The 24,780-nt window shown below is 40.9% G+C and overlaps 1 protein-coding gene across 1 annotated transcript in view; it reads right to left on the bottom strand.

Moving 5' to 3' along the window:
- Positions 1 to 24,780, bottom strand: part of tbc1d5 (TBC1 domain family, member 5) — a 331,916-nt gene that overhangs the window by 204,664 nt on the left and 102,472 nt on the right. Inside the window, exons 4-5 of the mRNA XM_078418008.1 lie at positions 9,753 to 9,916; positions 3,855 to 4,006 (exon numbers count right to left, since the gene is read on the bottom strand). Coding sequence (XP_078274134.1) covers positions 3,855 to 3,972 — 118 coding nt within the window. The 5' untranslated portion in view covers positions 3,973 to 4,006; positions 9,753 to 9,916. The remainder of the gene's footprint in view (positions 1 to 3,854; positions 4,007 to 9,752; positions 9,917 to 24,780) is intronic.

Below are 24,780 nucleotides of genomic sequence, written 5' to 3'. Positions count from 1 at the left end.
CAGCCTCCTCTCACGTCAGGGTCCAGCAGTAGACAATAAAACCACAAGACACACAATTACAATTTTAACACTAACAGCCATCACAGTGATTGCTCCAGGCACACCCTCACTGTGATGGAAGGCAAAGAAAAGTCTTATTTCCTCCTCATCCAGGATTCCTTACTCCCTTCTTCAAACTCAAAACCCTGAAACTTTGCCTGCCTGACCCATGGAGTTACGTCTGCATATGGTGTCTATCTTTGGTATAAACCAGTATCTGCAGTTCCATTTTATAACTTTAGCAAGTTCCTGCCTAATACCATCAAAGTTAGCTTGTCCCAATTCAGAACTTTAACTTGTGGCCCACCTCATCCTTATCCATAACAATTTTAAAGATAACAGAACTGTGGTCACTGGTCCCAAAAGGCTCAGCCACTGACAATTCAGTCATATACCCATCCCAACTTCTGAAGAGTAGGTCAAGCTTTGCCCTCTCCCTTGTAGGGTCCTTTACATAATGCCTAATGAAACTCTCCTGAACACATTTGACAATGGCCACCACATCTAAGCCCATGGATGACCCATTAGTAATATATTCTCGGGCTACTGCCGGGACATTCTCCTTAATCAATAAAGCAACTTCCTCCACCCGTCTTGTCTGTAGCACCTGAATCCTGGAAAATTAAGCTGCCAGTCCCATACCTCCCGTAGTCAGTTTCCAGAAACGGCTAAAATCTCCAAGTCGCATGTACCTATCCACACCCTGAGTTCACTTACCTTATCCGTCAGACCTCTTGCATTAAAATAAATGCAACTTAAACAGTCCTGGCTCACTCCCGTCTCCTGAACTTGTTTTCATCACCTTCGGTACCGACCTCCAGCCTCTCACCTGCCTCAATCCTGTATTGGATCCTGTCCCCCTGCCAACCTAAACCCTCCTGAGTAGCTCTCGCAAACCTACCCGCCAGGATATTGGTGCCCCTCAAGTCAGGTGCAACACGTCCCCTCTTGTACAGGTCACTTCTGCCCCAGATGAGGTCCCAATGGTTCACAAATCTGAACTGCCAACACCAACTCCTCAGCCACAAATTCATCTGTCCTCACCCTCACTTGCACATTAGCAAGAATACAAAGTAGTAAGGTGAAATATTTGATTAGCTTCCCTTACTTTACCAAACCTGGACATGTATCTGCAATACAGATTTACTTTTGCAAATGTTGGTCCCTTCAAAAACGTGGTAAATTGCAGTTCAATCTTTGTGTAAACCATCATTCTGATCACGTATTTATCAGTTGTTGGTATTTACGAGTAGTATATTATGCAGAAGTAGTTCACTACATATGCTCCATTACTAAACTCAGTATCTTACTTTAATTGATACTGATATCTTTAATTTATCAGCTAAGTGTTTTAAATAAATGTACTTATTTATTTTAAGTTATTGTTCTCCACTGATCTTATATTGTCTTTAAACAACTTTGACTATCAGAGACTTTGGAAGCAGCTGAAGAGGAATGATCTGTCAAAAGACTGTCAGGGTATTCTGAGGGAGGAACTGTAGAATCCACTGTATGAGGTCCAATCACAGTCGGACAGCACAGAAGTAGACCCTTCAGCCCAATCTGTCCATGCCAACCATGATGCCCCATCCAGTTGCCTGCATTTGGTCCATATCTCTCTAAACCTTTAATATCCATGTACTTGAAGGGTCTCAACCCGAAACGTCACCCATTCCTTCTCTCCAGAGATGCTGCCTGGCCTGCTGAGTTACTCCAGCATTTTGTATCTACCTACTTGTACAAAATTTATTTTAAATGCTGTTACAGTATCTGCCTCCACTTGTCCCTCTCACCTTAAACCCATGTTCTCTGGTTCTTTATTCCCCTACTCTGGGTAAAAGACTCTATGCATTCACCTTATCTATTCCGCTAATGATTGTATACACTTGTTGATTCCGTCATTGGTGATGGGCTGCTCCACTACACTGCGGCAAAGCCAGGCACAGGATCACAAAGGCATTGTATGCACCCACGGAGACTGAATGGGAAGTGATTACGAGATGCAGGCAGGTCAAGTGCAATCTAGCCCATTGAATGTGTAGGAAGGAACTGCAGGTGCTGGCATAAATCGAAGATAGACACAAATTGCTGGAGTAACTGCAGCATCTCTGGAGCTTCGGGTCGAGACCCTTTTTACAGACTGATGCCAAGGGACTGGGCAGTGAATAGCGCAGTGAATATCTAACTCGGGGAAAGGAGACAAATAAACGTGAAAAATTGAAAAAAATGGAAACGGGGAAGAGCGAAATGGAAAGCAGATCAATTTGTACATGATTTGTTGCGATGAAAACTGGTCTGAGTTGACCATGGAGGGAGGCGGGGGAGGGGGTTTAGGATATGCGAGTTGTGTGCAGAAAAACATAGCGCAAAGGAAGAACATATGGGAAAAAATGAATGGGGCAGAGCAGATGTAGAGAGGAGACTGTACGGAGAAATACACTCCCACATACTGAGAGAGGGTGCCCATGTCCAGAAGACAAACGTAAATAGAAAGACAGATAACCAGGGAAGTGGGAGTTTAGAGGAAAGATGAGAGTGGGGCAAAACAACAAGAGAATGAAAGATGGAAGTGCACACAGATATGAAGAGAGGGATACACAAGTGAAGAACGAGAAAGGGTAACGTGGAAGAAGTGGCCGTTTCACAGGAGGAAAGTATAAGTATATACAACGTTAGTTCAAAACTGTAAAGTAAATTCGCAAACTAGATTATTTATCAATAATCACTACTCTGGTTTCTGCATTAAGTGACTGAACAAAAAATTACACATGTTCCAGTATACCTGAAGGCAAAAAATGATTGAGCCACAACATGAACATAAAATCTCGTTATTTGAAGATATACATTATACATGGGAAAAATATTTTTTCTGCTTTAGGTTACCAAAATTAAAACTGAATTTCAATTACTCAATTGCAATTACTCAAACTGAATGAATCCAAATGGCCTTCATACTTTGTAGAACTGCACTTATAAATTAACATTGATTATATTCCAAATAAGATTTGTTATGCTATTCTTTGCAATTAGTAGTATACAGTTAACTGGATGTTAATTGGGAGGTAACAATTGAACATGTTTGCTTCAAGCAACTATTAGGACTGTATTTTTGTTCATTTCATTAACTGATCATACCTATACAAAAACACAATCCAATGGCATGTTCATTTTATCAATACCCGACTGATGTAACTATCTTGAAGCGATATTAAGCTCAAATTGCTGAAGATTACAACCAGTCTTAACTGGGGGCATTTGACAATTCTGCATCTTCAGCAACAAAAGCAAATAGACACAAAATGCAGGAGTAGCTCAGCGGGACATACAGCATCTCTGGATAGAAGGAATGGGCGACTTTAGCCAGAAGAAGGGTCTTGACCCGAAACATCACCCATTCCTTCTATCCAACGATTTAACTTACTCCAGCATTTTGTGTCTATCTTGGGTGTAAACCGGCATCTGCTGTTCCTTCTTAATCAAAAGCAAATAAACTGTTAGAAATCAGTGAATGCATTGAATAATAAACACATTCATCTCAACATTTTTTAAAATAAATTGTTAAAGCTTATTTTGAAAGCTAATCCCATGAAAGGCTTTTTGACAGTTACATATTTCCTGTTTTACAGAGAACATTGTGAGAAGCAAAGTACTGATGGGAAGGAACCTTAACTCTTAAACATGCAAAACAACACTTGTATTAACTCAGTGGAGGAGTAATAACATGATGTTATTAAAACACACATGCAACATTAGCTTATACAATGCTATGATAATATTGCAACACCGAACAGTTGCCACAATTTATTGTAACTCACCATCATCATCATTTTTTACCAGTTCATTTTGTAATGGATCTATTCCAGTTTCTTGAGCATCTGTTTCCAAAGGATGTCTAGTTTCAAAGGCTGAAATTCTGCTCGAGTAGGACAACATCTTGATAGTCACCTCAAGTACCCAAATAAATTACCTACAAGCAGAAAAAAAGCAATATGTTGGTACTACAGGCATGTGAGTGAGGTAAAAAAAAGAGGAAACGAGCGAGCACTTGCGCGAGGCGTACAACGGGGGTCAAAAATTTACACACAAAATTACGTTTCAAGCCTCTTTTATTGCATTTCAAAGTAAAAACAGACATTACAAAATAATGTGAATATGTCACTATACACTAATAACATTTTTTTTAAATTAAAAAAATAAAATAAAAAAAAATTTTAAGCTTTGAATTCTTTTTTTTTTTTTTTTTTTTAATTTTTGAAAAGCATATGTACAAATAGAAATAAAAGACACATTTGTTACAGAGTTCTTACATAGCTTCAATTTAAAAAAATTTAAAAAGAGAAAATAAAAAAAATAAAGAAGGAAGGAAAAAACAAAACAAAAAAAAAGACTATAAACTATTGGGAAGAGAGAATAAGAGGATTAAAAAAAAGATATAACTATAAAAATTAAAGGGAGTAGATCCGGGAGACAATAACCACAGTTGTACATCCAACCCCTAACTCAAGTTTCAACTTTTAATTTTAAATTTTTATTTTAGTCCTGTGCCAAACCCAAAATTTACTTTTCTAAAAATTCAATAAATGGAGACCATATTTTAAAAAATAACTCAAGTTTGTCAATTAAGGCAAATCTTATTTTTTCCAAATGCAGGGTCTCTGTCATTTCCGTAGTCCACATTTTAATTGTGGGGGTTATTGTTTTTTTCCAAAATTTAAGTATTAATTTTTTCGCAGTTATTAGACTGTAATCAAGAAAATGTACCTGACTTGTTGTAAAGTTTGTAGTATGTTCTGATAATCCTAATATAATTAATTTTGGATCCATATCCAATTGCTTGTTAATAACTTTAGAAACTATTTTAAAAATCTCCAACCAGAAGTTTTGCATTTTTATACAAGTTACGAAAATATGAGTTAAATTAGCTTCTTGAAATTTACATTTATCACAAATAGGAGATACTAGGAAAAATCCTATTTAATTTCGTCTTCGAATAATGTAATCTATGTATTATTTTAAATTGTATTAAGGAATGTCTAGTATTTAATGAACATTGGTGTATATGTTGTAAACTTTCATCCCATATATCTTGCATTATGAGTTGATTCAATTCGTCCTCCCATGCTCGTCTATAAGATTCTGATGACGGAATGTCAGTGTCTAGGAGAGTATTATAAATAAAGGATATTAATTTATTTGAATTATAATGTCGATTCAGGCATACATCAAGTGTTTCTGGACCTCTAAACTTACATTCTTGCATGTGTAATTTTACATAATCTCTAAGTTGTAAATATCTAAAATAATTATTAACATGTAATCCGTACTTCTGCTGTAAATCCTGAAAAGAAAGAAAAGTTCCCTTATGATAAAGATCTCCCACCCTTTTAATTCCATAACTTTTCCATTGAACAAATCCTCTATCTAAGACAGACGGTTTAAAAGAAGGGTTATTCGCAATAGGAAGGAAAACAGATAATTTACTCAATTTTAACGTAAGATTTAATTGTTTCCAGGTACGGATAACACTGTGTATAATGGGATTACCTCCATATGTTTTTTTATTTAAATTTATTGGAGCTAAGAGGATCGCACCAATATCAAATGGTAAACAATCCTCTTTCTCCATCTTTAACCAATCCGGTTGTTGATCAGAATCATCCAACCAGCAGGTTATATTTTTAATATTAACCGCCCAATAATAAAATAAGAAGTTAGGTAAGGCAATTCCTCCATTAGTTTGAAGTAAAATCGCATATTAATTGATAATCCGCCCAAAAAGGTGGTAATTGGCTTTTCTGCTGTGTTTTATATTTTAACCCTGTCTTAATTGAGGCTCATTGAGGAGGCGCTGTGAACTGTTTTGTATGTGCTGTTATGTTTGCGTGCTACTGTACGTTTCATTTTTTCCTTAGTATCTAATCAGATGTACAGCACTTTGGTCAACGTGGGTTGTTTTTAAATGTGCTATACAAATAAAATTGACTTGACTTGACTTGACTTAATTAATTTAGTTATATTAAATTTAGTTATACTTAAATTTAATATTTACTCATTACAGTTCCACCACTGATTTTCTGGCACTCTTGGTTCCAGAGCTTTGCTGGTTTATCCAGCAGGCCAAGAAACTCGGCTATGGGGATAGATTTGTGGCTCCAGCTGGGCTGGAGTTCCAGAGCCCCGGCCGCAGGTTGCAAATTCAACCCATTGATCGGCCGTGGAAGTCCCGATGAGGTCGAGATTGGCTGCCTTGCCCAGCCTAGGTGCCACATTTTCAGGAAGACTTCCATGGTGCGGGGGATTTCTCGTGGAACCCCTAGCGACTTCTAGCGGCCGAATTGACAAATTGGCCATGGAAGTCCCGATGAGGTCGAGATTGGCTGCCTTGCCCAACCTAGGTGCCACATTTCCGGGTATACTTCCAGGCCGCGCGGGGGTGATTTCTCACAGAACCCCTAGCAACCTCTAACGGAACCTAGTGTTCATTACAAGTCTATACATCGGTTTTTTTCCTTTCTTTTTTTCGATCCAATTTCTCCGTTTATTTGGCAAAGTGAAAAACGCAGAAACCATGCAAAAAGCGTGGAAAATGGATTAAAAAAACCCGGAAATCCACGGAAACGGGGAAAATTCACATGCCTGGTACTACTGAATGATTATCACAGTTCGCTGACAGTCCAATAATCATTATAAGGTGCAAGGCTCAGAACTGCAGTTTTGATTGAGGTTCCTAAGAATCCGAGACTGAAATATAGTTTCCACAGCACCTGTTGGGCATTTACAAGGGTGATCTGCATCCAATTGTTCAATACATTTTGTGTGACTTGTGCCATTCAGCAAATTAGTTAGATCAGTGGCATATATGTTAGAGAAACACACAGAATAAGCGATACATGACGCACACCATGGACACAGGCCAACTGAGTTCATATCGACAGTCGATCACCCGTTCACACTAGTTCTATGTTACTTTTGGCTGCCCATGTGGAATTATGAGATGCTGTTCTTTCACTTTAGCAATGGAAGACAGGAAAGTCATTATGAGAATGAGAAGGGCAGTTAAAATGATTAGCAACCTAAAGCTCTAGCAGGCCTTGGCGGACAATACATTTCTAAGCCTCTAGCTCTTTTTGCTGTGGTGCGACAGAAATTTGTAATTAAGGAAGTTATAGAGGTTAGTCAGTCAAAGCAGCTCGTCTTCTCCTTGGGAGACTGCAGCAGCATAACAAGGGAAAGGATTGTCCCTGTAATGCAAGGGGTTATTGTCTGAACCTTGCAGCATTGTGATCTCCTTGTCAAAACCTTCAGTTGTTCATTCTTCTTCTTATCGTGTCCACACATGCTAGATATTGTGTTTCAGCCAAAACTGAACACAACTCTTAGCAATATCATTGTTCTCTGCAAAGTCCTCAGCTTTGCATTCGTGCACCAATAGAGCACATCTCAATAGGTGCTCCATAGTTTGTGGTTCAGTGCCACAAACGCAGATGACGTCTTCAGTGTCTATATAACCCCACTTCTTGAGAGTCGCTTTCCAATGACCAGTACCAGCTCTCAGTCTGTTGAGGAATTTCCATTCAGCCCAGCTTGATTCGGCCCCAGGAGGAAGTTCTTCTTTGGCACTTATGGACATGGATGTCGTTGATGGGGGATTGGCTAGTCCCTCTTCCCATAATGCAACTCTAGTACCTTGTTCATGAACCCCCTCAACATGCAAAATATTCTGTGACCACAGTCATAAAAGGTAATGATGGTTAATGATATTGTGTGCCACTGTGCCCACTGTTTTTCAGCCAATGCTTCAAACCATTGGTTGACTGCCATGGATGTTGTCAGGGGCATAACATTTGCTCACTCCTCATTGTTCTCAGGAGGAAGCAAAAGCATGAGGAAGAGAGGAAAAGGGATGAAAAGAAATGGGATGAAGGAGAAAGGGGACGTTGAGGAGAGAACAACTGGAGCCCCTTTTCAATTGTGTCGTCAACAACAGACTGTAGTATTGCCCTTTCAGTGATCAAAAATCTGAAGCCAGCAGCTTAGCATGGCTACAAGAACCGAAGCCAAGAATACTGCAGGTTTCACAAAGCTTCTAACATTACCATGAGTATGATTTGTTCTTGATGTTTATCCAGCTATATACATCCATTACCGAAACAGATTATCGCCCAGGACCAAGCAACCCACCTGAATAATATGCTGAACCTCAACTTTCCTTGTGGCTTTTGTTCGTACCTTCTACCAAATCCATTCAGTTTGTACCATCTACAAAATTCACCAGGACGCCATTGACACCGCCTCACTATCATTCTCTACCACTTAGAAAGCAGCTAGTTGCCTCCGACTCGCATAATCCTCACATAATCAGGCAGTGAAGAAAGCTAATGGCATGTTGGCCTTTATGACAAGAGGAGTTGAGAATAGGAGCAAAGAGGTCCTTCTGCAGTTGTACAGGGCCCTAGTGAGACCACACCTGGAGTACTGTGTGCAGTTTTGGTCTCCAAATTTGAGGAAGGACATTCTTGCTATTGAGGGAGTGCAGCGCAGGTTCACTAAGTTAATTCCTGGAATGGCGAGACTATCGTATGTTGAAAGACTGGAATGACTAGGCTTGTATACACTGGAATTTAGAAGGATGAGAGGGGATCTTATTGAAACATATAAGATTATTAAGGGATTGGACACACTAGAGGCAGGAAACATGTTCCCAATGTTGGGGGAGTCCAGAACCAGGGGCCACAGTTTAAGAATAAGGGGTAGGCCATTTAGAACGAAGATGAGGAAAAACTTTTTCACTCAGAGAGTTGTAAATCTGTGGAATTCTCTGCCTCACAAGGCAGTGGAGGCCAATCCTCTGGATGCTTTCAAGAGAGAGCTAGATAGAGCTCTAAATGATAGCGGAGTCAAGGGGGATGGGGAGAAGGCAGGAACGGGGTACTGATTGTGAATGATCAGCCATGATCACATTGAATGGCGGGGCTGGCTCGAAGGGCCGAATGGCCTACTCCTGCACCTATTGTCTATGTCGGGGCTCAGTGAAGAGTTCAAGACGGAGGTTCGCACCATCATCTCCATATAGGATGACTATTTATCACTGGCTTTGACCACACCTGCCCATGTCTATGAGTGAACAAAAGTGAAGAGAATGAAGTCTGATGAAGGTTCTCAACCCGAATTGCCAACCATCCCTTTGCCTTGACCCGCTGAGTTCTTCCGGCAATTTGTTTTCCACTCCAGATTCTGGCACCTGTCATTTCTGTGTTTCTGAAGAAAATTCTCCATTACATCAGTTCCCTTTTTGCTGTTCACTTTGGTGTCCACATGACCTTTATTGCAAATTATATAAACCAAATCAATTAACATTTCAAACAATTATGGCAGAATGATTCAATGTCAAGTAACCATCATTGTACACACAATTAGCAGGTGCCTTCTCCATGTCCTTGCCACACCTAATGTTCCTAAACAGTGTTTCCCCAGTAGCCAGGCTGGTGAAATACTGCAGATGGCCATAGAATATCGTCCCCAAAATCAGTTATATGCCCAGATGGCCTAGCTTCAAACTACACCCATCTTGCCAAGTGTGGCGGCACTGTGTGCTGGCGAGCTGACAGGAAACAGGAAGGGCAATAGTGAAATGATACCAGTGTAATCACATACAGGGTATGTTATTATTCCGAGTCTGGACAGCTGATTTATTTGACACAAAGTCACTTTACCAGGGCAGCTGCTCAGCAACGAGCTGTTAGACAACCAACTGCTACTGCGCCCAACACCCTCAAAGCTCCTTTTAGTACAGATATTCAGAACTCAATGGCCTGCTCGTGTTGTAAGCATTTGAGCATCTGTAGCAGCGCTGAGACTTCACGTGGCTTCTGCTTGCCTGCAATGAAAACAGAAACAGAGGCTGTAGGAAGTTGTGTCAATGCCTCGAAGCAGAGCTGGACACCATTTGGAAAGGACAGGCTGCAAGCTCCATATAAATCTAGGAACAAGGAGGACATGAGTTCCTCATGTGCCAAGGCCACCTACGCACCAAGCATTGCTTTGTACAGCTGAGCCCTCCAAAGCAGAACTTGAGCATCAACAAGCCTTTACAGACCTAACATCTAGGCTACCTAGCACAGAAAAAATGGCACTGTTCTAAATGGTGTGCAGGAACAGAAAGGCTGGGAACAAGTATCTAAAATGTTATTGGAAGTGGTAGGGCATATTGAAAGTGGTTGAAAAAGTGTTTGGGATCTTCAGATTCAAAATGAAGAGCACAACACCTGGGAGGTTATGTTGGACCTCTTTAGGGTAACAATAGGTCACAACTGGAGTATGGCATCAAAATGTGTTCACCCTTCATCAAAAAGATGAAGACCTCAGAGGGAGTACAAGAAAATATAATAAACTAGTTCCAGCAATGAAAGATTCAACCATAGTTTATCAGAGAAGCTGCAGATGATCTCTTTGCTACAAACAAAGAGGAGAGGGAATTTGGAGACACAAGAAAGTGCAGATGCTGGAATCCTGATCAAAGCACAAAGTCCTGGAAGCCTGGACTGTTGAGCTCCTCCAGCACTTTGTGTTTTGAGAGGCAATTAGAGACAGTTTACAAGATAACGACAGGTTTCGACAAAATAGAGGAAATCTGTTCCCTTTAGCCAGGAGAGATAAATGTTATATTTTGGGCCAGATATACCAGGGAGATGTAACAACATTAATTTCTATTCAGATTGGTTGAAATTCAGAATTTATTGCTCATAGAGTGAATTGAAACAGAATTAATTAGCGACTCCAAAATAAAACGGGTGGGTAGCTAAAAGTGAACAACATGCTGAACTTTTATGAATTAAGTCAGTGACATTCTTTTGTGACATTACAAATCTCTTGTTCTAAGGATGAGCTTCTGATGAGGTGGTGGTGGGGGGCATAAGAAATATATGCTTATTAAACAATTTGCAACTTGTGAATCAGAGGGATTATGGATAGTATTATCAGGCCAGATTTATTTGTCAATATCCTGATCACTGATGCCCAGTGTGGATTTCACCGGGACATTACTCTTGATTAGTAAGGGTATCAGGGGTTAAGGGACAAAGGCAGGAGAATACGGTTGAGAAGGAAAGATAGATCAGCCATGATTGAATGGCGGAGTAAACTTATGGGCCTAATGCTGCTCCTAGAACTTATGAATATAGCTTCAGACGTCACAATCATGGCCCAAGCAAACAGCAACAAACTGAATCCCCACGAACGACTGCCCTTTATGTCAAGGCCACCTTTGGCCAAGTGTCAAGGACCCTGCGTAGAAGTGAATGTAATGGGCATTAAGGGAAAACAATTCAATGATTAGACTCATAACATGCACAAAGGAAGATAGTTGTGGGTGTCAGAGATCCCACAACCAAACCATCTCTGTAGGAATTCTTCAGGGCAATATCCTCAGCCCAATCATTTTCAGTTGCTGGACTTTCCTTCCAGCATAAGATCATAGCCAAAGGCAATTCCAGATATTACACAATTTTCCATTCTGTTCGCAACAAATAAACCATTTCAAGGCTAAGGCAACATTTAGGCATGGAGTGTTGTGACAAATAAAACATACTTTACAAAAAAAAATGCCAAGTCAACAACAATATACACTGATCAGCCAAAACATTATGACCACATGCCTAATATGCTCTTGGTCCTCCGTGCGCAGACCCATACGCAGCAGGGTGCAATGCAGTGTGTATTGTGACACATTCCTCCCGTGACCACCATTAAAATGTTCTGTGACGTGCCACAGTAGACCTTCTGTCGGTTTGGACCAGACGGGATAGCCTTCGTTGCCCTCGCGCATCGATGAACCTTGGGCGCCCAAAACCGTCGCCGGTTTGTGGTTTGTTCCTCCTCGGACACCACTGCTGACCGGGAGCACCCCACAAGCCTTGCTGTTTCAGAGATGCTCTGACCCAGTCGTCTGACCATAACAATTTGGCCCTTGTCAATGTCGCTCAGGTCTTTACTCCTGCCCATTTCCTCTGCATTCAACACATCAACTTCAAGAACTGACTGTTCACTTGCTGCCTAATATATTCCACCCCTTGACAGGTGCCATTGTAACAAGATAATCAATGTTATTCACTTCGCCTGTCAGTGGTCATAATTTTGGCTGATCGGTGTATATTAATGCTTTAATACTTTAATGTTTTAGAGAAAGAAACTAAATGTATTCTAGTCAGATTTACTGATGATACAGGGAGATGAGTATGTAAGCTGTGAGCAAGTTAGGCATAAATTAGAGGGAGATATTGCTATTAGTTGACTGGGAAAAAGATTGGCAAATAGAGCATGATGTGAAAAACTGTGAAGTAGTTCATTTTGGAGGGAAGAATAAAACACAAAATATTATTTAAACAGAAAAAATAGCAGAAAGCTGCAACTCAGAGCAATTTGTGGCCCTTTAATATGAAACACTCATCGGGTTCCGCATCACAATGCCTGCTTCTGAAAAAACAGCCCCACCAGCAGATGAACCTTTTTCCTTTCCTCTTTCAGCATTTCAATGATACTATTCTCTCCACAACTCCCTGGTTCGCTCCTCCATCCATTCAACTCCCACTCCCCTTTTCATATCATCTTCCTACACAACTGTGCAAAGTTTGCGCTTTTACCACTTCGCTTCCCGCTCCCTTCTCTAGTGAAGAATACTATAAAAAATACTATTGTTAGTTTACTGCATTTGTTACTCACAATATGGTCTCTTCAAGGTGGACAGGGCAGCCACTTTGCAAAACATCTTCATTTTGACCTCGATCTTCCAACTGTTTTTCACTTTAAGTCTCTATCCTATTTGATAGTGTTCGCTTCAAGGATGGTGTATCCAACTTGGCACTCAGAGGTTCTGTTTTTGTCTCTCTCCCTGTGCTATCTGACTACCTAATTATTCATCTATCTCCACCTTAAATATATCTAATGATCTGCCCTCTACCACCTCGAGCAGAGAATTTCAGAGATTTTCTAACCTCAAAAGAAATTTTAATGACTTCAATTTTAAATCTTCAACCCTTTGTTTATAGCTATGTGGCTTTGTTTGTGATGTATCCATTCATGAAAACATCTCAACATTTACACTGTCGAGCTACCTTAGAATCTCAAATGTTTGAGTAAGGTCACCCTTCATTCTTCGAAATTCCGAGGAATACACATGTTGTCCAGCTTCTCTTGCTAGAACTGGATATTAATGTAGAAAAATTTGATCAGAATTGATTCTGAAACATAGAAACATAGAAAATAGGTGTTGGAGTAGGCCATTCGGCCCTTCGAGCCTGCACCGCCATTCAATATAATCATGGCTGATCATCCAACTCAGTATCCCGTACCTGCCTTCTCTCCATACCCCCTGATCCGTTTAGCCACAAGGGCCACATCTAACTCCCTTTTAAATATAGCCAATGAACTGGCCTATCTTCTGTGGTAGAGAATTCCACAGATTCACCACTCTGTGTGAAAAAAACCTTTCTCATCTCGGTCCTAAAAGACTTCCCCCTTATCCTTAAACTGTGACCCCTTGTTCTGGACTTCCTCAACATCGGGAACAATCTTCCTGCATCTAGCCTGTCCAACCCTTTAGGAATTTTGTAAGTTTCTATAAGATCCCCCCTCAATCTTCTAAATTCCAACGAGTACAAGCCGAGTCTATCCAGTCTTTCTTCATATGAAAGTCCTGCCATCCCAGGAATCAATCTGGTGAACCTTCTCTGTACTCCCTCTATGGCAAGAATGTCTTTCCTCAGATTAGGAGACCAAAACTGTACGCAATACTCCAGGTTTGGTCTCACCAATGCCCTGTACAACTGCAGCAGAACCTCCCTGCTCCTATACTCAAATCCCCTCGCTATGAATGCCAACATACCATTCGCTTTCTTCACTGCCTGCTCCACCTGCATGCCTAATTTCAATGACTGGTGTACCACGACACCCAGGTCTCGTTGCATCTCCCCTTCTCCTAATCGGCCACCATTCAGATAATAGTCTGCTTTCCTGTTCTTGCCACCAGTGGATAACCTCACATTTATCCACATTATACTGCATTTGCCATGCATTTGCCCACTCACCTAACCTATCCAAGTCACGTTGCAGCTTCCTAGCATCCTCTTCACAGCTAACACTGCCCCCCAGCTTCGTATCATCCGCAAACTTGGAGATGTTGCATTCAATTCCCTCCTCCAAATCATTAATATATATTGTAAATAGCTGGGGTCCCAGCACTGAGCCTTACGGTACCCCACTAGTCATTGCCTGCCATTCTGAAAAGGACCCGTTTATTCCTACTCTTTGCTTCCTGTCTGCCAGCCAGTTCTCTATCCACATCAATACTGAACCCACAATACCGTGTGCTTTAAGTTTGCATACTAATCTCTTATGTGGGACCTTGTCGAAAGCCTTCTGGAAGTCCAGATATAACACATCCACTGGTTCTCCCGTATCCACTGTACTAGTTACATCCTCGAAAAATTCTATAAGATTCGTCAGACATGATTTACCTTTCATAAATCCATGCTGACTTTGTCCAATGATTTCACCACTTTCCAAATGTACTGCTATCCCATCTTTAATAACTGACTCTAGCATTTTCCCCACTACCGATGTTAGACTAACTGGTCTGTAATTCCCCGTTTTCTCTCTCCCTCCCTTTTTGAAAAGTGGGGTTACATTAGCTACCCTCCAATCCTCAGGAACTACTCCAGAATCTAAAGAGTTTTGAAGAAGTACAGTGATAATTGTTATTTGGCAAATAATGAATGTACTTCCAGTGAATAATCAAAAATTCAAATCTACTCTTAAACTCTCAAATAAGATTAGATATTCACCATACGATAATATATTCAATTCAATGGTAAAGCTATAGTGCTAAAATACAACATTTTCCAACCAGCTAAATTATTGGCTTTTGGTGTCTGTTAATTTTGATGATTTGTAAGTGATATGAAATTGAACATGTTGCTGTGTGGAAACGAGAGGAACTCTTTAAACCTTGTGGTTTACTTTAGTGCATTTATGTTCAGCTTTCTAGCTGCATGCATAAATTGAAGTTTCCTGCAGCAGATATGACAACTTATACCCAAGAGCATAAATTACCATTTCCCTGTACAACCTTTTGTTATAATTAGGAAGCATTAACAGCAAATGTTTGCTTTTTGTAAATTATTCAGAACATTTATTTTACTTGTCAAAGGTTATTCTAAATGTTGGTTTTAATGATAATTGTGGCTGGACCTGTAACCATCAATTAAAAAAAATGTATTCTTATTTCAGCACTCTAATTTGAAATATTTAAAGCATATAAAATAGACCTTAAATACTTTGAATGCAATATAATTATTTTGTAGCTTGACGTATCCTGTCCCATCTTTTTTCCCCCACAGAATGTGATTGTACAATAAAAGCAAAATGTGCCAATTGTTTGAAAACACATTCTATTGCTCTTCTGGGCATTTCATGGCAAGAACTGGGAATAAGGGTCCCATTCATTTTAGGTCCAATTGGAATAGAAGCTGGAAGTCCAAATTAGAAGTTCACAGGCTCCAATCTTTTGCAGAACACTACAAAATGATAAAACTAAAGACACGCCATCTTCAGCAATTGATTTCGGACATGCCGTGTTCAGCAAATTTGATTTCCTTTATGTTGCCTAATATCTTAAAAGCCGAAGCAATCATTTTTAGATAATTCTCTTTGTGTCTGACCTGTGGAAATAGTCTCTGTCTACCCTATCAGTTACCTTGAATATTTTGAAAAGTTCTGTCACCTACCCCTTTCATTCTTTGAAATTACCCGGTATGCTCTTATTTTATTGGCACTATATTGGAAATCTAAATAAGCATTTGACAGCACTGGGCCTCCACTCAATGGAGTTTAGAAGGATGAGGGGGGAAGGACCTCATAGAAACTTACCGAATAGTGAAAGGCCTGGATAGAGTGAATGTGGAGTGGATGTTTCCACTAGTGGAAGAGTCTAGGACCAGAGGTCATAGTCTAAGAATTAAAGGACGTTCCTTTAGGAAGGAGGAGGAATTTCTTTAGTCAAAGGATGGTGAATTTGGAGGAATTCATTGCCACAGAAGGCTGTGGAGGCCATCAATGGATATTTTTTAGGCAGACATGGATTCTTGATTAGACCGGGTGTCAGGGGTTATGAGGAGAATGGGGTTAGGAGAAAGAGATAGAGAAGCCATGATTGAATGGCAGAGTAGACTTGATGGGCTGAAAGGCCTAATTCTGCTCCGATCACATGAATTTATGCATGATCTATTAGTTCTCCAACCGCCATATCTATTACATTCCCAAAAAGCACTAGCAATTTTGACAAATCTGCTTCCTTTTATAAAATCATGCTACCTTAGGTTTACCTTTATTATTTATAATCTCTAACGTTTCTTGAGTCTCTTTGGCCAACTAGGTCACCCAAAACTCTGGAGAAACAAGAGACTGTAGATGTTGGAATCTTGAGCAAAAAACAAACAAAATGGAGAAACTCAACAGATCAGACAACATCCATAAAGGAAAATGTACAGATGGCGTTCAAGTCAGGACCCTTCTTCATACTAGAGGGGAAGTTGTTCAAAGTGGACATATTTTGAGGAAAACTATAGATTTTTGATTAAGCAATGTCTTGATTTGAAATCCTTGTCCACCTTGAAAACCCTTTAGGGCGATCTCTGCTACTCTAATTTTAGCCTTTTGGGCATAACCAATTTAAAATGCTCTGCTATTTATTGCTGCTTTTTCTTCAGCCTGCCAATTCCTCAAATTCATGTCATAGGAGCAGAATTCACATTGGGACACTTTCCTAGACTAAAACGTTACCTATCCATGTTCTCCAGAGATGCAGCCCATCCCATTGAGTTACTTATGCTTTCTTTTTGCCCTTTTTTGGGTAATTATACGAGTTAATTCAATCTTAGTAGAAAGGTTTGGGCATGAAACGGAGAAATATAATGGCATTGAGTAGTTCCCCACTGCCAAGTTTTAATAACAGTTTGGATAAAGGATAAATGGAAAAGCTAACAGATAATGCACAAAGACTTAGGAACTATTCACTCATTATGCTTTTTGAGGACTAATATAAGTACTCGTTCAATTACAAATGAAGTGTTAAAATACACATTATTGTGAAATCAGTTTTTAATTTTTGGAGCTTAAATTCTAATTTTTACGTCAAATTATTGAGGAGAAATCGCAGATGACATAATTTCAATTTTTCTTTCATAATTTAACTGGTTGGCTTTTTAAAAAAATGGACTTTGGTTCCTGAAGAGAATATCCTGGAGGCAAGATACATTTTGTTATTACCACATCCACAATAATGCTCATCACTTGTGCCCTGCAAGAATGGATTCCCAGTTCTCAACTATAATCCCAATAATATTCACAACTGTGGGGCCAAATTAGGTTCTAACTCCATCTGTAAGCTTGCAGATGACACCACTGTGGTGGGCCGAATTATAATTACAAACAATGATTAGACGGTGTACAGAAGGAGATAGAGAATTTAGTAACATGCTGTCAGGACAACAATCTCAACCTCAATGTCAACAAGACGAAGGAGGCATGCCCCAATCAACATCAATGGTTGCATAGTGGAAATGGTTGAGAGGTTCAACTTCCTTGGCATCAATATACTAAAACTCTTGTTTGTTTGTTTGTTTGTTTGTTTGTTCCTGAACTACAGACAAAACGGTACACGATAGCGCGACAATTTTAGGCCCACCTTACTCACCGTCGTCCCTTTGGTGCTCATGGAATAAATTTCATTGAAATTGGTGTTATATTTTTAAAGTTAATCACGTTTTAAAGTTTAAATCTATTTCCTTGGGAGGGGGAGGATGGAGGGAGGGAGGGAGGGGAGAAGGGAGGGAGGGTGGGGAGGAGGGGGAGGGGGGAAGGGGAGGAGGGAGGAAGGAGGGGAGGGGAAGGAAGGGCGAAAAGAGGGGGTTGAGGGGGATGGAGTGGGGGGGAAGGGGAGAGGGGAGGAGGGAAGGGGAGGGGGAAGGGGAGGGGGAGGGGGAGAGGGGAGGGGAGGGGGAGGGGGACTGGGAGGGGGAAAGGAGGGGAAGGGGAGAAGGGGGGGAGAGGGGAGAGGGGAGGGGAGAGTGGGGGAGAGGAGGGTGCTGCACTACTGCAGGAGAGGTTTGGGCCCAACGGGTCCACTTGGTCCAGTTATTACCAATGATCTGTCTGAACCAACCACATTAATGCGTCAGCAAAGAAGGCACACCAACGGACAATCTACTTCCTGTCTTTATTTTAATAGCATCTTAATTAAGATAGTTTGGATTAAAATGTAGAAATAATAGATATCTTGAAAATACTTGAAAAAAAGAATTTTCAGAGATGATGTTTTACACAACAGCCACTTTCCACTACACCTAAAAAACCCTTTTCATTCCTGCATTAACATTCCCTCTAGAAATATTTAAGTCCACTATGAAGGCAGATCATACTTTCACATGGTTTATAACATGCCTTGAACAAATTGCCCATCCCTGCAGGTCATGTTGAGAAATCATTATTCCATTGTACAGTGTTAATGATATATTTCCAGATGTCACGTTCTTATCAGCAAAATGTGTCCCTGAGTGATCAGTTGTTCAAGAAAACCAGAATCACGAATCAGTGTTTGCTTTTTTGCAAAATCGGCAAGTAGAGTCATGGAGTCATTGAGCCCGTGCAGAAAATTAAAATCTCCAGATACTTAATTATGGTTGGAATTAAATAAGGTCACGGAAGGGTGTGCGGATGTGGCAATTGGTATCCCTTGTTGACCAGCTGCAGAGAAGATCATGAGAATCTTGCAAAACAGGTTTCAGACACGTTATCTTCTAGAATTGACCTTGCACCTGTGTTCATTGTCTGGGAGTGTAGCTTTTCTCAGTCCATTCTATGGGAATGCGTAGCATTGGTGATCAAAACACAACAATACTTGGGTAGACCCCCTGCCGCTCGTAGCGCAGAAACATTGCAGAAAAGGGGGGCATATGATTGGGTCTGCTCTGATAAGGAGGGGAGTGTAGTGCAAGGGTTAAACAGACAATTTCAGCTAAAATGTGAAATGGAGTTATCAGTTAAATTAGCAGCCCTACATTCCATCGCCCCTTGAAAACAAGTTTTCACGTCCGGTCGAAGTCTTCTTTGAGATAGTTAATACTCTGAAAAATTAGATGGAATAATGTCAAGATGCCCTTTTATTATGTTTGACTTGTATTAATCATCCTTGGTTGAATAAGATTAACATAAACAAAAAGTATATTATGACTAATGAAATAATTACTAACCATGTAGTGGATAACAAGAAAACATATAGCCAAGAACGAAGTATATTTTCGTATAATTGTATCTAACTGAAAATAAAAAGTTGTTTCCAGCACTGTATAGCTATCGGCTAATTCTGCTGCAAAGACAGAGTACTGGTGAGCAGTTAACTGCCGCCTTCTCTCCATGATATCATGCAATAAACCCTTTGGAGGCGAAACTCGGTATCCATTTTTCCTTTAAGTTAATTTCCTCGACAGCAAGGCCTTCATCCTACCACATCCAAGCAAATTAATAAGGATCCATTCTTACCAAACCATTAACCAGCCTTCTGTGGCTTGACTTCTTCATGAATTCTGCTCTGTCAGAAACCAAAAAGCAGCATGCTTGGAAGGACCGTCTACACAGCTTTTCAGGGAATAGGGTCAAATTAGTGAAAGCTACCCATTTTTCCTTCTCCCCAAATGCTCTGGTGAGCATTTTGAGCAGCATTTTACTTAATTTAACATTTTTGCATTCACAGTATTTCATTTTGTTGCAAAGAAATGCAGGAGAGAAAGCTAAAAGTTTAGAAAAAAGAGGTACCAATTTGCCTTGTTTAACATGGGAGATTTTGATTAAAATTAAAACTCAGCTGTTCAACATCAAAGAAAATGTATTCTGCTGAATTTTTACTGAAATCCTCTTGTGGTTCAAAATGAAACATAATAATATAATAATAATAATAATAATAATAAACATAGTGAGTCATTTTCACTTTTTCTCAACTGGAACAAAATATCATGTCTGGGCAGCAAGAACAAAGTAGACTACTGAAGCAGGATTATAGTAATGGTTTTTATTTCCCCAAGTTAATTAAACTCTCAATGTTCAATGGTATTTATTCATTTTGCAGAAGTTTATGCCAGTTTAAATTTGTCGCCAACATCCCTCGCACAAGCATATATCTATATACTAAAACTCTACACGATAGCATGACAATTTTAGGCCCACCTTACTCACCGTCATCCCTTTGGTGCTAATGGAAGAAGTTTCATTGAAATCGGGATTATATTTTTAAAGTTATTCACATTTTAAAGTTTAAATCTGTCTCCTAGGGAAGGAGGGAGGGGGATGGAGGGGAGGGGGGAGGATAAGAGGGGTTGAGGGGGATGGAGTGGGGGGAGGAGGAGGGGGGGGTGGGTGAGGGGAGGAGGGAGGGGGGAAGTGGGAGGGGGAGGAGGGGAAGGGGGGAGGAGGTAGGGAGGGGGAGGAAGGGAAGGGGAGGGTGGGAAGAGAGAGTGCTACACCAATGCATGAGAGGTTTGAGCCCAATGGGTCCACTTGGTCTAGTATCCTATATGTGCTTCATCTTCTTTTGCAACATTCTATCCCCAATCAAGCAGATATGGCAGAGGTATGCAGCTGAGTGTGAATCACAGCATCTTCAGCGCAGCAGCAAAATGACATATGCCTTAAATAACTGAGATACCCATCTTCTCATGTACACTTAGCAGTGAAAACTGGAGATAGAAAAGAGGATTTAAAAAAATGTTCTGCTGTACTGCATTCCTGTTATACATCATACTCAGGGTCATCATAATGTTGTACTTCAAAATATACATCATGCCATCTATAAATTAGCCAATGATGCCATCATCGTTGGATAAATGACAAGTAATCATGAGTCAGAATACACGAGGGAGACTGATAATCTACTTAGGTGGTGCAAGAACAACAATTATGGTCTTAAAGACCAAGGAAGTGATTGTTGACTTCAGGAAGGGGATGCTGTGAGACCATCCACGATGGTGGAGAAAGTCAACACCTTCATGTTCCTGGGCGTAAATCTCTGATTGGCAACGGCCTGGTCCCGAAATTTTAATGCTCAGGAATGAATGAGTTTACAGAAACAGGCATGTGAGTGAGGTAAAAAAAGAGGAAAAGAGACGAGAGCTTGCGCGAGGCATACAACGGGGGTCAAAAAATTGGATTTTTTTGGAAAATTTACGCACAAAATTACCAGTTTCAAGCCTCTTTTAGTGCATTTCAAAGTAAAAACAGACATTACAAAATAATGTGAATATGTCACTGAACACTAATAACATTTTGAAGTAAATTCGCACATTAATCGATAATCAGCCCAAAAAGGTGGCAATTGGCTTTTCTGCTGTGTTTTATATTTTAACCCTGTCTTAATTAATTTAGTTACATCTTTGTTCCAGAGCTTTGCTGGTTTATCCAGCAGGCCAAGGAAGTCAGCTATGGGGATAGATGTGCTGGCTCCATCTGGGCTGGAGTTCCAGAGCCACGGCCGAAGTTTGCAAATACAACCCACCGATCGGCCGTGGAAGTCCCGATGAGGTCGAGATTGGTGCCTTGCCCAGCCTATGTGCCACATTTCTGGGGCGACTTCCAGGGCGCGCGGGGGGTATTTCTCTGAAGTCCTGATGAGGTTGAGATTGGCTGCCTTGCCCAGCCTAGGTGCCGCATTTTCGGGGAGACTTCCAGGGCGTGGGGGGGGAGATTTCTCACGGAACCCCTAGTGACCTCTAGCAGAACCCTAGAGTTCAGTACAAGTCTATACCGGTTTTTTTTCTTTCGTTTTTTCGATCCGATTTCTCCGCGGAAAAACGCGGAAACCATGTAAAAAGCGCAGAAAATGGATTTTAATTATGCGGAAATCTGTGGAAACGCGAAAAATTCACATGCCTGCAGAAAGCAGTGACTTTCTATACATTGCCTGGTTTATCACATGTACTGTCATCCTCACCACTGAAGGGATTTGCTGCCTCAAGACGGCAGCTAATATCATAAAAAGAACCACATCATCCTGGCCACACTCTCTTCCCACTGCTACCATCAAGCCGAATAATCCTCATCTCCTGATTGAAGAACGGCTTCTTCCCATCGACCAACAGGACCTTAAGCAACCCTGCACAATACTAACCACAACCCTGCCTCAGCATCGGACCACTACAGACTTTGCAATATTGTGGTTGCTCCATGTACTTTGGATTTTCCACTATTATAGTCTAGTTTATAGAATAACTGATACTGTATTGTATATTATCGTTTACTGTTGTTGTAGCATCTAATGCAGCACGCAAGAAATTCATTGCTCCGCTTCATTTGCAGTGCATACAAGATATAAACATTCTTGACTTTTAATTTGATTCTTGACATCATCTTGACAGGAAGCAAAGAGTAAGAGGCAACTGTGGCTGACAAAAAAAGTTAGGAATGGAATAAAACTAAAAGAAAAGATGTATAACATAGCAAAGAGAAGCAGGAAGGACTTTCAAAGGACAACAGAAGGTAACAAAATGGGCAATATGGGATGGAAAGATGAAGTACGAGGGTAAGCTGGCCAAGAATATAAAAAAAGATAGTAAAAGCTTCATTAGGTATGTTAAGAGAAAAAGATTAGTAAAGACAAATGTGGGTCCCTTGAAGGCAGAAACAGGTGAAATTATTTTGGGTAACAAGGAATGGCAGAAGAGTTGAACAGGTACTTCGGATCTGTCTTCACCAAGGAAGACACAAACAATCTCCCAGCTGTACTAGAGGACAGAGGATCCAGGGAGACAGAGGAACTGAAAGAAATTTGCATTAAGCTGGAATTTAGAAGGATGAGAGGGGATCTTATCGAAACGTATAAGATTATTAAGGGGTTGGACACGTTAGAGGCAGGAAACATGTTCCCAATGTTGGGGGAGTCCAGAACAAGGGGCCACAGTTTAAGAATAAGGGGTAGGCCATTTAGAACTGAGATGAGGAAAAACATTTTTCAGTCAAAGAGTTGTGAATCTGTGGAATTCTCTGCCTCAGAAGGCAGTGGAGGCCAATTCTCTGAATGCATTCAAGAGAGAGCTAGATAGAGCTCTTACGGATAACGGAGTCAGGGGGTATGGGGAGAAGGCAGGAACGGGGTACTGATTGAGAATGATCAGCCATGATCACATTGAATGGCGGTGCTGGCACGAAGGGCCGAATGGCCTCCTCCTGCATCTATTGTCTATTAAGCGAGAAATAGTATTGGGTAGACTGATGGGACTGAAGGTTGATAAATCCCCAGGGCCTGATGGGGATCCCATGGTGCTTAAGGAGGTGGCTCAAGAAACCGTGGACGCATTGGTGATCATTTTCCAATGTTCTATAGATTCAGGGTCAGTTCCTGTTGATTGGAGGGTAGCTAATGTAATCTGACTTTTCAAGAAAGGAGCGAGAGAGAAAACGGGGAATTATTGACCAGTTGGCCTGACATCGGTGGTGGGGAAGATGCTGGAGTCAATTATTAAAGAGGTAATAACGGCGCATTGGATAGCAGTAAAAGGATTGGTCCAAGTCAGCATGGATTTATGAAGGGGAAATCCTGCTTGACTAATCTTCTGGAATTTTTTGAGGATGTGACAAGTAAAATAATGACGGAGAGCCAGTGGATGTAGTGTATCTAGACTTTCAGAAAGCCTTTGATAAGGCCCCACACGGGAGATTGGTGAGCAAAATTAGAGCACATGGTATTGGGGTTAGGGTATTGACATGGATAGAGAATTAGTTGGCAGACAGGAAGCAAAGAGTAGGAATAAACAGGTTCTTTTCAGAATGGCAGGCAGTGGCGAGTGGAGTGCGGCAAGGCTCGGTGCTGGGGCCGCAACTATTTACAATATATATTAATGATTTGGATGATGGAATTAGAAGTAACACTAGCAAGTTTGCGGATGACACAAAGCTGGGTGGCAGTGTGAACTGCGAAGAGGATGTTAGGAGGTTGCAGAGTGACTTGGACAGGTGGAGTGAGTGGGCAGATGCATGGCAGATGTAGAATAATGTAGATAAATGTGAGGTTATCCACTTTGGCGGTAAAAACAAGGAGGCAGATTATTATCTCAATGGTGTCAGATTAGGTAAAGGGAAAGTGCAACGAGACCTGGGTGTCCTTGTACACCAGTCACTGAAAGTAAGCTTGCAGGTAGTGAAGAAAGCTAATGGCATGTTGGCCTTCATAACGAGAGGATTTGAGTATAGGAGTAAAGAGGTCCTTCTGCAGTTGCATAGGGCCCTGGTGAGACCACATCTGGAATATTGTGTGCAGTTTTGGTCTCCTAATTTGAGGAAGGACATCCTTGCTATTGAGGCAGTGCAGCGTAGGTTCACGAGGTTAATCCCCGGGATGGCGGGACTGTCATACGAGGAAAGATTGGAAAGACTGGGCTTGTATTCACTGGAGTTTAGAAGGGTAAGAGGGGATCTTATAGAGACGTATAATAGGACTGGACAAGCTAGATGCAGGAAAAATATTCCCGATGTTGGGGGAGTCCAGAAACAAGGGCCACAGTCTAAGAATAAAGGGGAGGCCATTTAAAACTGAGGTGAGAAGAAACTTTTTCACCCAGAGAGTTGTGAATTTGTGGAATTCTCTGCCACAGAAGGCAGTGGAGGCCAATTCACTGGACAAATTTAAAAGAGAGTTAGATAGAGCTC

This window comes from Rhinoraja longicauda, chromosome 2, assembly GCF_053455715.1.
Source record: "Rhinoraja longicauda isolate Sanriku21f chromosome 2, sRhiLon1.1, whole genome shotgun sequence".
Classification (NCBI taxonomy): domain Eukaryota; kingdom Metazoa; phylum Chordata; class Chondrichthyes; order Rajiformes; family Arhynchobatidae; genus Rhinoraja; species Rhinoraja longicauda.
This window is presented reverse-complemented; position numbering and strand designations above follow the sequence as displayed.